The 18,505-nt window shown below is 40.1% G+C and overlaps 1 protein-coding gene across 20 annotated transcripts in view; it reads right to left on the reverse strand.

The window, feature by feature from the left end:
- macf1a (microtubule actin crosslinking factor 1a) overlaps positions 1-18,505 on the reverse strand; it is a 426,068-nt gene that overhangs the window by 218,051 nt on the left and 189,512 nt on the right. For 10 of the 20 annotated variants that reach the window (XM_052036540.1, XM_052036543.1, XM_052036536.1 and 7 more), the window contains exons 4-5: positions 17,032-17,109; positions 14,107-14,199 (exon numbers count right to left, since the gene is read on the reverse strand). In XM_052036540.1, the coding sequence (XP_051892500.1) occupies positions 14,107-14,199; positions 17,032-17,109 (171 nt within the window). Of the gene's footprint in view, positions 1-3,497; positions 4,684-14,106; positions 14,200-17,031; positions 17,110-18,505 lie in introns of those variants that run through there. The other 10 variants (XM_052036527.1, XM_052036525.1, XM_052036526.1 and 7 more) reach the window with 2 other exon arrangements.

Genomic DNA, 18,505 nt, shown 5'->3' on the forward strand with positions numbered 1-18,505 from the left:
TTTGAAAAGTGTTTATTCTGTCTAATATTTGAATATAGATATAAAAACTGGAGTTTTAATGGGGAGAATATGATAGGTAAGTGTGTTCGGGAAGTGTCACAAAACTCATTCATAAAAAGATAATCAAGTAGTTAATGTAAAGCATTTCAGAACAATTGCCTAAGGAGAATCACTTAGAACAACCAGTATTTATATAACACATGTGTAATACTAGGTGGTTCACAACTTCATAATCGAATAAAAATTAACATTAAAGCAGAGGAGACATCAGCAGAAAAGCTGGCCAAAATCCTGTAAAAGGTGCTATGCTTTAAGCAGTGGCTCAGAAATAGAATTCCCTAGTTGGCCAGCTGAAAGTAGAGCTACTATTGGTAGGGGAAAAAGAGGCTCAAATTGGAATAACTCTGAAACACTGCTGAGATGGAGGAGAATATAAAAGATAAAAAAAGAGGAAAAAAATCACCTTGAAAACGAAATATGATAATGTGAAGTGAAATATTGGAGATAACTTGCTAATTGTGATTTAGTATGTTCACATTCTGCAAAATAGATCCGAAAGTACTGCCATCAAGCTATTCCAAGCATCAATTCCATTGCAGAAATTTGAAGTATAATGCACTGGGAAGTGATTTACCAATCACTGCAATAATATATTCACCTCTAAGTTCCAGCTTTATTTAGAAAGGTCACATAAAAATCAATATGCCAAAATCATTACAATGTTAATTTTTGATTAATTTGCCACGAGAACAAATGAATCACCATTTCTACTACTTGAGTTTAAAGAAAGTCACAACTGCACTTGTGTACTTATCGTTCAATGTACTGAATTACTTTGACAGCTTTTTAGATGTCTGTTAAACCTTACAATACCATCTTTGTCATAAATGTTTTATCGGAGGATTTTAAGGTTCTGAAAAATGTAGTTTTCTCTTTAGAAAGTCTCCATAAAGAGTGCTACTTACCTAGAAGATCCAATACTTCCTAATCCTTTCAATCATAAGATCGTGAAAACTCTATTTAATAACTATAACCCTCAAATAATTACATCCTCAATCCAAACAAATTTTAGTAGTTTATATCAGTTCTAGCAAAATCTCAGACAGGTTTAATAAAGCCATTGAGTAGGTCTGGCCAATCAGGCTATGCAGTTGGTTCCATTTTGATGCTCTTTACTTACAAAAGTACAATTTTTTTCCACTTTTCAGTACTTATCCAATTACCTTTTGTAAATTAGCAATGAATCAGGCACAGCACTCCAGTAAAAACTATTCTCATCTCTCCTAAACTTTTACAAAAGCCTTAACATAAAAAAGGAGCAAAGTAAGCCACAATGGCCTTTAGCATTCACCAAGATCATGGTTGATCTTTTACCCCAACATTTACCAGCCTGATCTGCACACGTTCATTTCCCTGGATTATTAGTCTCTTTCAAACCTGAATATTCTCAACAGCTGAACATCCAGATTGGAGATTCACAACCCTCTCAGCAAAGAAAATTTTCCAGACCCAAATCTAAAATGTCTAATCTTATCCTGAGGATAAGCTTTCTAGCTCTAGATTGTCCAGCCAAGAAAAACAATCCATTAATATCAACCCTATGACTGCCCTTCTTTGTGTTTTAATGAGATCACCTATTCTTTTAAATTCCAGTAAATAAAGTCCAAGTCTATTCACTCTTCCCCCATAGATTCAAACACATTATCCTTTGCTGCATTGCCAAATATATTCTTCCTGAGATGAGGTGACTCTAGATGTGGTCTCAGTGTCCAATTCAATTGTACCAAGACTTTCTTACTCCTGTGCTCCTAAACCCTTGCAATAAGGTGGGATACAGTTGCCAGTGGACCAGCAGCTATATTAGTGCTCTTTTGAGCCAGAGACAGGAGTTCAATCCCATTGTTGCACCTGGGGAATTTAAATTCAAGTAGTTAAGTACATCTGGAATTAAAAATTAGACTCAGTAATAGCAGCCACAAACCACCAGATTGTTGTAAAAACCCACTTTGCTGTCCAATTTCTTTTGAGGAAGCAAACTTGTAACCCTCACCCATTCTGGTCAATATGTGACTCCACATGCACCAATGTGGTCAACATTTAACTATATCACTATGGCATATAGAATTGAAAAACTCATATTTACCACTTTTTTGCCAGTAACCATTCCTTTGCAATCTCTTTGCATCCTCCTCAGAACTTACTTTCTCACTAGCTCTGTACTTGCAGTAAATTTGGATACATTTACAATCAGTCCTTCAACCAAGTGGTTAGTACAAATTGTAAACAGCTAGATCTTAGCAATTATATATGCAGCTTCCCATTAGTAATTACCTTTCAATCTGAAAGTGATCCACTTATTGTTTTCTGTCCTTTAACAATCTTACATCAACTGTGTAGTCCAATCCCATGAGCCCTTATGCTTTATCTTGCTTTGTGCTGCTGTAATGGAACTAAAGAGCTTGTTTTGCCAAAATGAACTGATTTACATTGTAGGCAAAATTAGAAACATCAACACATTAACTTGAAGTCCTTGACAGAAGAACATCCCAGATTTATTTAGCATCTTCAATGGTAAAATGTCCCAAGGCACTTCAAATGAGCAATACCAAACAATATGAAAACTAATACAGAACTAGAAGGAGACATGTGGACATGATCAATGAGGCAGATTTTAAAGGAGCCTTAAAATTAGTTTACTTTCCAAATTCTTTGTATCACCGTGGATATCTTTATAACTGGTCACTTGCTGAAACGCAAAATACATGGGGCCCCACTGGCCTCATTGCCTTTAACATGGAAGATATGCCAATGATATTTTCCAAAGGGCTTACCACTGGGTACCCAAAGCGCCCGCCTATTTCAGGCAATAGGCTCATTTTTAATGTACAAATTAGGATCCTAGAACTTCAATTACTGTCACACTGCACCCCAGTGCCAGTGGGCACAACGTGGGCTCTGTGTGAAAGTAATGAAGAGAAGCGGCAAAGATAACTCACAATCTGTGTCCATGGGGTCCAGAGGAGCTACTGCCAGAGACCTCTTTCCCACCAACACTCACTGCTCCACAGAACCTGCCCTACCCCAAATGGAACAAAAACCACAATGGAGCTTACTATTTCAATTGCAGATTATCCTGTCGTGTTTATGTGCTCCACATGCATGGCACTTCAGTAAATAACATGATTCATGGCCACACAAATGAAAACCCTACTGAAAACAAATCAGTTTTAAATTAACACTATGGAGATGATCTATAGGCAGGTACTAATTAAATCAATTCTTAGCTGACTTTATTTCAAGTAAATGAATGCAGTACCAATAACATTAACTACACACAATTATGGAGTGCTCTATCAAGCAAGTGCAGTTGAATTTTTTAAGTAATGGCATTTCAATGTCACTGTGCACAATAGCAGGTTAAGAGAAACATTTTGGAGATTTTGTCTTAAATAATGAAAGATGTGTTTCTTCATAATATTAAGCAAGCTTCCACTAACCAGTTCCTGGCTCAGGTGTACAATCTGCCCTAAACTGATATCGTCACATTCATTACTGGTCGATAACCCAAACTCATTTTCTGAAATGGACAAGGTATCGCCATCAGGTATCGAGGAAGACAGCTCAAAATCTCTGCTGCTTGTTCTTCCAGATTCACTTTCATTTATTTCCGCAGATGGCAAATTGCTGCCGTAACCGGAGGAGAACAGAGTGTTGCTGATCTGCAGCTCTACAGTGAAGTCCCTCTTTAAAGGAGACTGCCTCACTAACTCTGCTTCCTCTTCAAGAGCCTCATTTTCCCTGTGCAATGCTGACTGACCGTTCTTGCCATGCATGCGCTCACTATGTAGAGTTATACACAACTTGTCAAGTGCATTCGACCGAGTTGCGTTGCTCCCTTCCCAGTCAAGCTGCACTTCTGGCGTCTCTTTGGATAAGATGGGACTTTCAACATCAGCTTCTATTTCATTAGAGTCAAAGCCAGCAGCTTCGGGGATATTCGCAATTATTTTATTGCCCGCGTTCAGGCTCCGAGTAATGTCCTCTTCCCCAGACACTGGAGCAGGACAAATCAAATCTCCTTTCATTTTAGCTTCTGCAGGTTGTACAGCTGGATCACAGCGTTCTTCTCCCGCCGTGACTTGATCAAGCAGACACACGTCCTCTTCAAATGGAATCACATGTTCGCCAACTGGTTGGATTTCAGCCCTGACCGAAAGCACCCGCTGCGTACTTTCCCCACTGCCTCCGACATGGACATCTATGGATTTCTCCGGAGCGATCGCCGCTTTAGTGGGAAGATCTGACAAGTCCCCAAGAGACACCGGCTTTTGCAACACACTTGACAGGTGCTCAGCAGGTTCCCCGTTTACCGGATTGAGATCGGGATCGGTGTGGGCTCCTGTTGACAATTCTCCCGCAGCTGCAGCCGTATAGAGACGCGTCTCATCGCCTTCTCTCCGCAATGTAGCCGGTGTGGCCGGCAGCCTTCCCTCCGCTTCCCCTGCAGCGTGTGAAGCGGCTTTCCTGGTTCTCCTGAAGCGCCTGAATTTGATCTTTTTCCGCGGCGTGAGGGGAGTTTTTTTCCGATCCGCTTCTGCAGCCTCTTGTTGCTTTCGGACGCATCCTAAAGTGTTTCCCATTGTGTCGGTATGAAAGCAGCGGGCAGCATCCTCCTCCACCCCACCACTGAGAGAAGTTCCAGCTCTCCCCGGGAGAAGCTAAACGCGATTCAACATTGTAACCAGCAGCGGCGGCGGCCAGCCATCTTCAGGAAACGTCTGTGTAAGAGGCAGCCCGCCGCGGCGTGTGTCACCATAGTTCGCATCATCTGACCGCAAGGCAGCCGACCCTCGATTGGCCGGCAGTTCTTCTCGCTGCCGAGAACCACCTTCGCCCGATGGACAATTCGACCGCCCTCACAGAGTGACATGAGCTCACGGGGACATTTGGTTGAAGTGCAGCGCTCTTACAGCGGCATTCTTCAACTAGTCATCGTGCAAACTGTCAGATTTCCATGGCACGGTTTGAACACTGGTGCAGTCACCTTCTGAGGATCAAACGTGCAACACTAAGCCTCCGTACACGGCTGGCGCAAAAACAAATCTCTAATATCTGTCAGCAAAAAATAAAATTCTTTCAACCTGCGACATACCACACCCAGGCAGCCAGTAAAGTCTATGCAACACACTCGCGTCGTATTCATCTGCTAACTCAATAAACGATACTGCAGTCTCAGCAGCAAAAGCAGACGGCTGCGTCATGTCAAAAATAAGGTCAGTGGCATTCTGCAGAATAAATGAAACTACATCATCCTCACCGGGTAAAAGGCGATAAATATTTACTCGGTGGTCATGATTAGGATTGTACAATGCAGAATTTAAAATCATTACTGCAGATATACATCGAGCAAGGTGGAGTCAAATACTACCGTGCAGCGTAGCAACTCGAATTAGCATATCGGATGGAGCACATCTTAATTGTTTAAAATAGCTCAGTATTACAAGGAATTGTGCTTCACCAGCCACACTAGTGGAATCATCTGTTGTTTAATATTGCTCGTCTCACTGGATAAGATTGAGTTGGATTATTAATAATCTAACTCCAAGAAAGATCGCAACATCTTCAAAGCTTAGAAATGGTCATAAAACCTCCTGTTTCAACACACTGCTCAGATTTAACACAACATGTATCTGGCATGAATTTTATTTATTTGACGGGGCTTATTTTATATAAGGAGCTATGTAGTATTTATTCTGCTCTTTCTATTAGAACATCTTCACTGATGGCAAACTTTTAACCAGCTTTTGCAGTCAAGAGGGTCAGGTAGAGGAAGTTCAGGGAACCTCTCCTCACCCCACATTCTCAAGGAAAATGGGTCAGGCTACATGAAGCAGTTGTCCCCAAACTTGACGCAGTTTGTTGAAAGTAACTGGACCAGCAGGGGTGCAACAATGTGAAACCTGGATTCATCCCATCTCCATTGGTGATTTTTAAAAAAAAAATCACAAGCAATATTGTCTTATTCATTCTTCTCCAAGTGTTTAGGTATAACCACCTCAGGATTACTCTCACCATTTTTCTGGCCTGTGGATCGGAAGTGTGAGGGAGAAAAGGGGAGACTGTCAGAGACGTGGCCAAACAATGATCATGGGAATGAAGGATGTAATATGGTTCCAGTGGGTATTATTTTACCCCCACTCCACTCACACTAACCCACCCCCTCTGGACTTGCAATACTTTGTTTCCCCCAAGGACAAATCCAAACACTGTCATTGGCAAACATATCTCTGCCTCACGCAGGCCACATGCCAGCTTTTTGACACCTTATACCTCTTTCATAGAATCCTACAACATGGAAACAAGCCATTTGGCCCAACTCATCCATGCTGGCCAGTGGACACCCTTCCATATTAACCCCATTGTCCAGCACTTGTTCCATGGCCTCTGTGCCAAAGTGACTCAAGCCTTCATCCAGGCACTACTTAAACACTGTCAGTGACCTAGCTTCAATCACTCTCAGGCAGTGCATTCCAGGTACTTTGGCTGAAAAAGGTCCCCCTCATATCCCAAATCTGTTCCCCCTTACTCTAAACCCATGTCCTCTAGTTTTATCTATCTCTGATATGGCAAAAGTTTCCTGCAACCTTCTGTATCTCTATCCCTCATAAATTTATATACCTCAAACATATCCCCCCTTAACCTCCTCTGCTCTAAGACCTAGCTTTTCCAGTCTCGCCTCATAACTGAACTGCTCCATCTCAAACAACATACTGGTGAACCTCCTCCGCACCCTCTTCAGTGCCACTGCATCCTTTCCGTACCTTGGTGCCAAGAACTGCACGTGGTACTCCAGCTGAAATATGACCAAGGTTTTATAAAACTGGAGCACAACTTTCCTATTTCTGTATTCAATGCCGTGACTAATGAAGACTGGTATCCCATATGCCTTCCTAACTACATTGTCAGCCTGCCCTGCCACCTTCAAGGATCTACAGACTTGTACTCTGAGATTCTTTTTCCCCCTAAAAACTCCCTTTTTCAGCACATTTGACTAAAGTACCAATATCTCTCTGCAGCCCAAGACCACCTTCCACACTATCAACAACTCTGCCAATCTTTGTGGCATCCACAAACTTACTGATCTTGCCTCCCACATCCAGATCCAAGTCATTCACGTGTATTACAAACAAAGGGCCCAGCACCAATTCTTGTGGCACAACACTAGTCACAGGCATCTAATTGCAAAAACAACCCTCTACCAACACCCACTAACTCCTATTGCCAAGCCAATTTTGGATCCCATTTGCCAACTTGCACTGGATCCCATGAGCCCTAATCTTTTGAACCAGTCACTCATGCGGCACCTTGTCAAAGGCTTTACTAAAGTCTACGTAAGTCACATCTACTATCCTGCCCCCATCGATACACCTGCCCTTGACAAAGCCACGTTGGCTGTCACTGATTTGTTCCCACCTTTCCAAGTGATCATTAATCCTCTCCCTCAGAATTTTTTTTCTGGTTTCTTCTCTACTATTGGATGTCAGGCTTGAAAAGGAAAGGCAGCAGGGAAAAGCCTGGTACTTATAGAAAAGGGGGATCATGTTTGCTGTCCTCCAATCATTGGGTACCTCACTTGCTTCCAGTGAAGATATAAAAATCTTAGCTTGTAATCTTTCCCCTTGCCTCTGCAGCAGCCTGGGATAAGTCCCTACCAAGGCATCAAGTATCTCCTAGGAGACTTTCACGTACCCCCTTCACTGAATTCTTCAACTACAACTTCTGTTTCCTTTGTGAATACCTATGAAAAGCATTCATTTAGGATCTCACCCATACCTTCTGGTTCTATGCACATATTGTTTCTGTTGACCTTAATGGGCCCTACGTTTCCCCTGTTTATTCTTTTGCCCTTAATATACTTTTATGCCTTTGGATTTACCTTAATGCTGTCTGCCTGTTACTTCTTGTGACCCCACTTTGCCTTCCTGATTTCCTTTTCAAAAACCTTCCTGCACTTCTTATACTCTTGACAGGCCTATGCAGTCTTTAGTTCCTTATGCCTATCATATGCTTTCTTTTTTCTCTTTCTCCAACTCCCAATATCCCTCAACATCCAGGGTTCCTTATATTTGTTACCCTGGCTTTGAACTTGCCATTTTTCCTTTGAATGTTTCTCTGGAATGACCTTTGGAACATAACCCCCCTGTGAAACATCAGAACAGCATTTCCCAGTTAATTTCCAGCGATCTTCCCTTCAAAACGTGCAACCCCCTAATCCACAACCATGCATGGTCCATTTCTACCTTCTCCCCAAGATCCACAAACAGTACTCCACCAAGAGACTCATTTGCTTCAGACTTTTCCTGTCACAGGTAACTCATTCCTATCTGTTGGCTACTTTTCCTTTTCTCACCTCCATTCCCATGGCAGTCTGGGTGCCCTCAACCACTTTAACAGTATTGTCCTCCTTGCCTAAACAGTTTCATTTTCACTATGAGCACCCAATTCATCTACACTTGCATTCCATATTGGATAAGCTGATGACCCCCTCACTGCTTCCATGAGCAGAGCCCCAATCTGTGTCTTCCCATCACCACTGTTCTCTACCCATTGAACTTATTTCCACAATGAATAATTTATCCTCTGGCTCCACTTTCTACAAATAAAAGATGCTGCTATGGAAAACTCTGTGAACCAGGTCATGCCTGCCCATTTGTAGAAAATCAACAAAATTCTTCATTCCCATTCAGGTACCTTCCTTTGTCCCTCTTCTTGTACATTGATCCATTATCTGTGTTGCTCCCTGCTCTCTCTCAGAACTAGGAAACTATTTTTTACCTATTTCCATAGTACTCTCCAGGACCCTGGCAGCCAGCCCCCAAGTTCACAGTCTATAAAACCACCTCCCCCCAACCCCCACCTTCCCCCCCCCCCCCCCGACATCAGCTGCAACTTGAGTCTCACTGCCTCCAGCCCCCACGTTCATGTTGTCTCCACATTCCTCCTGGTTTTCAGGTTTCCACAAGTGGCCAGGGCCAGCTCCCTTGCCAATCAAAGTCAGTGTTGTTGACCAATAGCATCAATGTTCAGCTCCAAGTGAGGGAGGAGGAGTGTTGGCTTCACTTACTGGATGAATTAACAAAGCAAAAAGAACACTGGGAGTTAGAGTTCAGAAGCTGCTGGTAACTGGGCCTACATAAGCCACGATGGGCTGAGGATTGAGCATAAAATGGCTTTTGGGACTTGGAGGCAAATATTATTCCACTGTCTTTCAGCATGGGACTGGGACAAGATCGGCTGGAACTATGCTAACCAAAAATGGACACAAGTGGTCCTCCTAATTGACTTGTGCTGATGTCAAATATTTCTGTGATACAGGACAGCCCTTCTGTACTTCAACCAAGTGCTCCCTCTGCTGGACTGGAACCATTTTCATCAATGGCTCATTTCAACAGATTTGTTTGAACATGAAAAGGTACCAACCTGCAAATGAAATGCACAGCAAATGAGAAGCCATGCATTGAGCAATCAAAATTAAACAAGTATGCTGGAAGAGCTTTGGAGAATAAAAAAAACAGAAACGCAAGTTACTCATATACAGCACTGCGGTGGCATACATACCAATACCATTGTTATGTACATAATTCAGACAACACCAAATCCTTTCCAACCGAGCATTTGTCATACACAGGTCAATGAGACATTGCTACATATAAATTGGTGGAAATACTTGCTTGCAAAATAAAGATTTTACTTTGAAAGTCAGTCATTGTTGTGGTGCAGTTTGCAGCATTCTGAGAATGTGAAAGGAGATGCACGATTGCTTGAAGCAAGGCAACAGCCAGGCTGCACTCCCTCCCTCTTCACCCCCCACCCTCCATGCAACCCCACCCTCAACACTCCCACTCTGTCTTCCTCTATGTAAACCCCTCAAGCTCCAGCATCCCATCCCTCCAGGAACCCCAGGTCTCAGCTCCTCTTTCCTTTGTAACAACTCCCCTCAGCTTGGCTCCCCTAGACTCAGCTACCTCTTTTTCCCTCCACTCCCTCCAAGTAAACTTCCTGTAGATCCCTCCTCCCTGCCAGCTCTTCCCCCGTCTCCAAGCAATGACCCATGCCCCCTCACCCCCAAGCAACATCCTATGCTTCCCCGCCAAGCCCCAGCACTCTGACCTCACTCTCTCCTCTGAGGCAAAGCTTTCAGTCTTCTTATTTTCAAAAATATTGATATTCCATTATTGTTTAACAAATTATGCAATTTAGTCAATTTTAATAACAAGTACAGCAATTTTTTTTGCAAGCTTCAGTGAATATGGTCTGCATTTTGTTTGTTTTGTGCATTGTTGTTATATTTTAAAATTTGTTTCTAGCTAAATTTCAAGTTCTGGAAACATTTATAGGGTTGAAAGTTCTTTTATAGGTTGAGAACCAAAAGGGTTGATGGATATGCATGTCAGCTTTGAGATCTGATATAGATCAATTGAAATATGTTTAGTAAAAGATAAAGCTTGATAAATAGCATTGCATGAAGACATTATAGCTTATGTCAAAATCATATTTGGACAAATCATTCAGAATTCAATATCTCGCCTGAAACTATCAAGCACTTGAATTTTTGATTTAAATACACATTCAAATATAAAGTACATGATCTTATTTTCACACTACTGTCAAATTATCATTGGTTACTCCTATTTGAATGGGAATTTTTAACTTGTGGAATACAGAAAGCAAGTCCTTATTTTTAACCATTTCCCTTTAGATTAAAATACTTAAAAATCATTGAGTTTAATGTGTTAATAATGAACTTTATTTTAATTATGCAATTTAAAAACACATCAATTTTAATAGTTTTTATACATCTCAAAATGCAGAGGTTTTTTTTTAAATATATAAGCTTTGACGCAGGCAAAGCATGGCCTCAGCTTTGTCAGGAGCATTACTGAGACAGAGCCTTGAGAATATGTTGTCCAAGGCCTCCTCACTGCCTAACTCCCAGGTGCTGAGGCCCAGTGAGATCAATGCTTTGCATCTAGCTCAGCTGAACACAGACAGGCAAGGACTGCAGGTTGTATCCAACACAATCCAGCCATCTTCTTTGCCTGTTTACTCTCATCTTTTATCATTTCCCTTCATCAGTTTTTTTTGGTCATTCTTGTTTGCCAAAATCCTTCCAATCTTCAACCTTAAGCTCTATAGAACTCTGGTTAGACCACGTTTGAAGTATTGTGTTCAGTTCTGGTTGCCTCATTATAGAAAGGATGTGGAAGCTTTAGAGAGGGTGCAGAAGAGATTTACCAGGAAGTTGCCTGGATTGGAGAGCATGTCTTATGAGGATAGGTTGAGCAAGCCAGGGCTTTTCTCTTTGGAGAGAAGGAGGTTGAGCGGTGGCTTGATAGAGGTGTACAAGATGATAAGAGGCATAGATCGAGTGGACAGTCAGAGACTTTTTCCCAGGGCGACAATGGCTAACACGAGGGGACATAATTTTAAGGTGATTGGAGGAAGGTATAAGGGGATGTCAGGGGTAAGTTCTTTTTTATAGATAGAATGGTGGGTGTGTGGAACGCACTGCCGGTAGAGGTTGTGGGGGCAGATACATTAGGGACATTTACGAGACTCTTAAATAGACACACAAATGATAGAAAAATAGGGGGCTATGTGGGAGGGAAGGGTTAGATAGATCTTAGAGGAGGATAAAATGTTGGCACAACATTGTGGGCCGAAGGGCCTGTACTGTGCTGTAGTGTTCTATGTTTTAACTACTCTTTCAGTCAACATTGTAAGCTTCTCTTTCAATCTAATACTTTCCGTAACTTCTTTAGACACAAATTATGCACTTTTTGCCATTGAGATTTTAATTTATCAATTTCTGCAAGATTACTTGATATAGAAATACCATTCTGTACAATCTACAGCAAGAATGTATTTCACTATATTTATGATACAATTTATTCAGGGAATCATAGAAGTTTATATGTAAATACACCACATAACTCATCATGCCCATGCTTATTAAAAGGGAGCTATTCAGACTACCCCTACATCCCAGTCCTCATCCTTTAGTTTTGTAAGCTTTTGCACCCATGTACTTTTTAAATAGGTTCAGGGTTTCTGCCGCCACAACCACTATATCAGACATTCCAGATGTCCTTCACTGTTAGATTGAAAAGAAATTTGAACATACTTCACATCCTTTTCCAATTATATTGTCAGTTTGTATTTTTAATTACTCAATGTTTTAGAGCGGAATGTTGACTGCATCTAATCTATCAGTATAACATATCCCTGGGCTCCACCTTTTGAAAGGAGTCCTTGCTGCATCATCTGGAGATAACAGCACAGCTTTGAATTCACTGTTTATAGAAACAGGTCCTGGAATGGTCCCAATGAAATATAAGAGAAAACAGATTTAGAATTTCTTTAGAAAAACTAGTCAAGTGCTAGCTTGTACCAAAAAAACCCTTGAAAACTATCTTTGTAAACATTCAGCCAGTTTCCTCTCTGCACCAACCCCTACCCCACCTCCCGCAAGCAACTTGAAAAGATTTCAGCTATAGAAATAGATAATCTCCCACATAATGCACTTCCAGCTTGCCACCAACACACACAATGGTTGTTAGCAGCATGACAGTTTCAGCTCTGAAGAATGCAACTTAGAATCTGAAGTACATCCGTCAGATTGACTGTGTTATCAGAACACACACATAGAGAAATGTGTAAACCAAAGCAGGCACTCATTCTAGTATCAAGTACAATTCAACAACACTTGAACTCTATACAAACTATGAGACCATCATACTGGAATCTCAGAAAAACATCTGACAACGGGCCCATTTTACCATTCGTTGAGGCAAAGCACACCACGGGGCATCCCAAACACTATAATAAGTAACTGAAGCAGAGATTAAAATCACATCACAAGTATTACAAAACATTAGAACTCTGAATACGAATATTTTGAACTTTTCAAAATAAATTTAAATTAATCAATGGATAAAGTTCCAATTTACAATCAATTTCCTAACTTTGATGCTCTGATCAGTAATGGAGCTAAGATTTACCCTCAAATAAGCACTGAAATGTACAAGAGGTTTTGGCAATAGTTTAAAAACAATGATTAAAAAGACCACACAGATAGGATTCAGCCATCATATAAATGTTCCAACAAGCTGTCAAAGGATAAACAAATGCAGAAAATATACCAGGTTCAACAAAATTACATCACAAACACAAATGAATTTTCCTATGTAGAAATTACAGGTATTAGATCCAATAGCTTAAAATAATCAGTCGTAGTATATTGATAAACAATGTTTGAGCTGAAGATAAATTGGATAGTTAAAAGGACATCCTCAATTTAAACATTGCTACTTTGGTATCAAATGTAGCTGAGCTACTACTCTTTCCTATCAAGTTTCTAACATGTGTACAGCAGTGAAACTGTCCAAAGTAATATCATAGATGACATTCCCTACAATAGTGATACTTCACTTGGTTCATTCATGGTCTGATTACAATCAATGCATCAAAAGCAATGACATTTCTTCTCCCCCTTGCATATCTGAAACTTCTGAAGTTCCCTGGGATCATCCTCAACCACATCTTCCACAACTGCAGGCTGCCTCTTGTCAGCATCACCTGCATAAATAACTTTCTTCACCTAAACATTGAGAATCATCTCAGGCAACCAGCATGAAAACCATGCTCTTGCCACCAATTCATGGCCAATAAGTTAGCACGAACCAATCCATAACTGCGCTACTTAAAATGGTCACAAGATGAACTTACCATGTTATACAGGCTCAATCATAAAAGTACCTGCTTCTGCATATTGCCCCGGTCCATTCCTCATTGACCTTAGACAACCAAATTTGACACATAGAGGCATCTATAGTCAAAGTTATAATTCATTTTGCACAAAATATCATTAATTGAACATCAGTTTTGACTGATATTTCACCTCGTCTGTAAATTATTACGCTATAGACTTTATTGTTTCCATGTATTTAGTGGTTCATACATAGTACTATTGTAGTATTTAATTTGTTGTTCAAGTACATAGATTTATAATGAGATAATCCATAAACACAACTGAAACACCCTTACCTGGAAATGTAGAATTATGGTCCAAATTAAACCAAGTGTTAGCTTGGGATTCCCATCAGTAATGTCATCATTTCTAATGTTCACTAATTTCACCTGCAAGAGTGTAAACATAATCAGTGCACTACTTTTTTTTTAAGGCATATTTACACCACTTTCCATACTTAATAAATTCCAAGTATATGCATTCTTGAGAAGGTTGTGTTCTTAAATACTTACACTGCTGAACAAGGAAGAACCATTGCAACTGGTGAATTAGGAATCATGTGATAAATTACATTTGTCAAATTTGCACAAGTCCATAAAAACAGAAATCAGGACCTTACTGATCACTTAGGTAGTTTCTGGACTTTAAACGAAACTTGGAGATTAATAAATTTGGTTTTTAATTCATCCAACTACACAAATTAAAATTGTGATCCAGTAAAGTGAAGATGACAGTTCTACTCAAGCCACAGAAGACACACTAATATAATATTATTATTGATTTTTTTATTTGACACAAAATATCTTAAGTTTGTCATTAATCAGGTAACTGTTTGTCTTTTGGCAATAAAGAACAAAGGATTGTGCTTTTACAACCCAAGTCAAAATCATCCAACATAATTTATCAACATGTTAATTCATTTGGAAATTTGAAAAAAAAATATTTACTGTACACTGTTATACTATGGAGTTAGTTCAAAAGATAGTGGCTACTTCATGTGATTACTGAAGTAAATGATTTGTTTACATCCAACTGCTGAAAATTTAATTTTGTTTATATTTAACTGAGCCCAAAATCTGTTAAAAATTGCATGTCTAATATTGTCTTCTCTTCAAAAGTCAGGAACGATCTTGCAGGCTGATGTATTTCGGTAGCATATCAAAATTAGATAATGTGACTGGGTTTATTTATTTGATTTTTGAGATCTAGGCCTTGGATGCAAGGCCGGCATTCATTATCTGTTTTTAATTACTCTAGAGATTTTGGTTATGATTCACCATCTTGAACCACTGCAGTCCCCTGGTGAAGGTATTCCCACAATGCTGTTGGGTCAGGAGTTCCAGGATTTAGACTCAGCAACAATGAAGGGATGGGAATACATTTCCAAGTCATGATGACGTGACTTGGTGTCAAGTGAATATGCAGCTAGTATTTATATGCACCTGAAGCCTTATCCTTCTTGGTGGTAGGGATCATATTTCAAAGGTGCTGTTGGAGTGGCCTGGGCAAATAACTGCATGGCATTTTGTCGATGGTACACACTACAGCCACTGTACACTGATGATGGAGGGGATGAATTTTTTTTTTACATAATGTGTTCCATTGGATGACAATCAAGCAGGCTGGTTTATCCTAGATGATGTTGAGGTTCGAATATTGTTGAACCTGTACTCATCCTGGTAAGCGGAGGGTGTTCCATGACGCGATTGATTCATGCCTTGTACTTAGTGGAAAGGCTTTGGGCTGGCGAGTGTTGAGTCCCTTGCCACATGATGCCAAGCCTCTTGCAGCCACAGTGCATGTTCAGCTAGTGCACATGAACTTGATCAATGTGACCCCCATGGATATCGATGCAATTATGTTGAATGTCAAGGATAAGTGATTAGACTTTCTTGTTGGAAATGGCCATTGCCTGGGCACTTTCATTACTTGCCATTTATTAGCCTGTGCCTGAAAGTTGTTTAGGTCTTGCTGCATGAGGGCCTGGACTACATTTGCTGAAGAACTACAAATGAAATTGTAAATTGGACAATTATCAGCGAACTTCCCCACTTCTTATCTTATGATGGAATGTTGGTTATTGATAAAGCAGCTGAAGATGGTTGGGCCAAGGACACTGCCCTGGGGAACTCCTGAAATGATGTCCTGGGACTGGGATGATTGACCTCTAACAATCATAATCATCATCTCCTGTCATTGGAGTGATGCCCACTGACTTCAGTTTTATCCGGGCCTCCTGCTCCCCTAATGTCAAAGTACGTCCCACTTATCTCAGATCTTTGGGCTGCGTTTGGACCAAGGCTCTGGAGCTGAGCAGTCTTGTTGAAATGCAAACTAGATATTGGTAAGCAACTGCTGCTTAATACCACTGCTGGAAGGTGTTGGTGTTGTAATTGTACTGGAAAAACTTGGCTAGAGACACAGTTAGTTCTGATGCAGAGGTCTTCTTTATTACTACCAGGATGTTTTCTGATCCCATAGCTTTTGCTGCATCCAGAGCTCTCTGCTGGTAGTCAGGACACCACTCTCAAGCCCAAATGTACTGATACTAGTCAGATTTATTAGTACCACTCTTTGTTTTTCCCCAGACTAATACTGAAACTCATTCTAGTGCTCCAGCAACAGTTTTAGCTGAAGGGTAAATGAATGTAGGAGGTAGATAAACAACTTGTCTTAGCATCTTCTTGGGTTTGTGCACTTAGATCCAAACAGTGCAATGCAACGACCTATTAAGTTATGGTGGGAAAACAAACTTTTTATCAAATTATAATAACCCAACCTGGCAGAGTTAAAGTTGTTGTCAAAAAATCCAATAAACAAAATGATAAAATAATGTAGGTGGCATCCAGTGCAGAAAACAAGTTATCCCATTTGTATCGAGGTATGGGCTAGGATCTGGTTACTGCTAATATGGTGGTGTTGATGATACTCTCCATATAAATAATTGCGGGATATTGATCGGTAACAATGAGGGAACAGCCATGTATCTAAATCAGGATGGTATGTGACAGAATGAACCTTGGAAGTGTTGATGATGGAGGCTTTGCTGATCTTGTTCTACTCACTGATGGAAGTTATAGAGGAGGGGTGCAAGGTGGAAAATAAAAATCTTATCATTTGTAAATTCAGTTTAATACCTTCCTATGCTGGGATTTGAATGTACATCAGGACTGATAGTCCAATTCCATAATTACTAGGCAACTACAACTAAAATGACCTACCTGCCGTTGCTTTAAATAGTCAAGTGCAATCTGTACATTTTGTAATCTGTGAAAACGCATGCGTCCTTTCTCACGAGGCTAACAAGAAAAGAGAAAGATTAATGCAGATTTTAACTTGTGCACAAATTAAGAAGTTACTTTAGGTTTGACTAATACAAAGCAGAATATTTTCTGTGTCAATTTTATCGACTTCCACTCACATTCAGGTTAATAAGTGTTTTGAAACAATTGCCATTATGTGTAGAAGACAACATTACAAAATAGGTCACAATGTCAGTCTTTTGCTCATCTACGATATCTCCAACAAATTTAGCCTCAAGTTTTTACAAGGGGTGGGACAGTGTTGTAAGTTGAGAGTACATTCAGCTCCTTAACATTGAACATATGGCAGCTGTGTTACTTTGAATAAGGCACAAAGGAACTCTTCCCTTCTATCCACATCCTTCGATGATTCTGCCTTGCATCTGGCCATCAGTAGATGGACATTCTTTTCACCCTGCAGCCCAAGTGATTCATTGTTGATTTCCTCTTCATCCCCTCACTAGCTTCCAATTCAACCATGGTTTCCTCTCACCCTAAAGCTCTGCAGCTTTTCCAATCCAAACATTCAACCACACTTCCTGACAACCAAACTCAAGCCCTGCAATACATTCAATGGAGGATACTATAAATTTTTAAATAATGCTGTGCCATTAAATTTTCAGATAAAATTTGTCCCAAGTCATCAAAACTGAGAAGTGCACATTCATTTTGCAGTGTATTAGTGTAGTAAAGGAAGCCTCTATCAATTTTCAAGTTTAGCAGTAGGAAGGAAATTACTCTTCAGGGGATTTGAGAGTTAAAATCTCAAATATAATACATACTGCTATATAACATTATATTCAAATCAACTAATAACAATAGCTTATTGACTTTGAATTACAAATCCCTCAGTGCCATAATGGATGAAACTAATAATTGAAACTGCTCCACTTGCTGCTTCACAAAAATATTGAAAAAAGACATATTCCAATGATACATTAAAAACTGTTATATGAAATGCAATCTTTTATTTTCTTATATGCATACACTGTGCAAATATATACATATTTTATGAGGACTCAACATGTCCGAGTATTTAGCTCAATGTGACATTGCAGCACATTGCTATTTTATTGCGGAGGGGGCAGTCAAAACGAAAGTTTGGTACTATAATTCCTCCCTTGGCTTGTGTGTGATCTCACTATGCAGACCTAGGGATAGTTGACTTGGTTACATTGCAACTTTGGAGTAAAATTTAATAATGCTTTAAAAGGGACAACACAAAATAACTTAAAAATAAAGAAAAAAGATACGAAAATTGTAAAAAATTCAATTTGACCAAAGAGGTCCTTCTTACCTTATTCCCCATCCTATGATTTTCCTTATAGGAACTATGTAGAGGGTTGATTGGCTCGTTGCAAAACCAAATTTAGTATTCGAAAGCTTTACATTG

This window comes from Pristis pectinata, chromosome 22 (genome assembly GCF_009764475.1).
Source record: "Pristis pectinata isolate sPriPec2 chromosome 22, sPriPec2.1.pri, whole genome shotgun sequence".
Lineage (NCBI taxonomy): Eukaryota > Metazoa > Chordata > Chondrichthyes > Rhinopristiformes > Pristidae > Pristis > Pristis pectinata.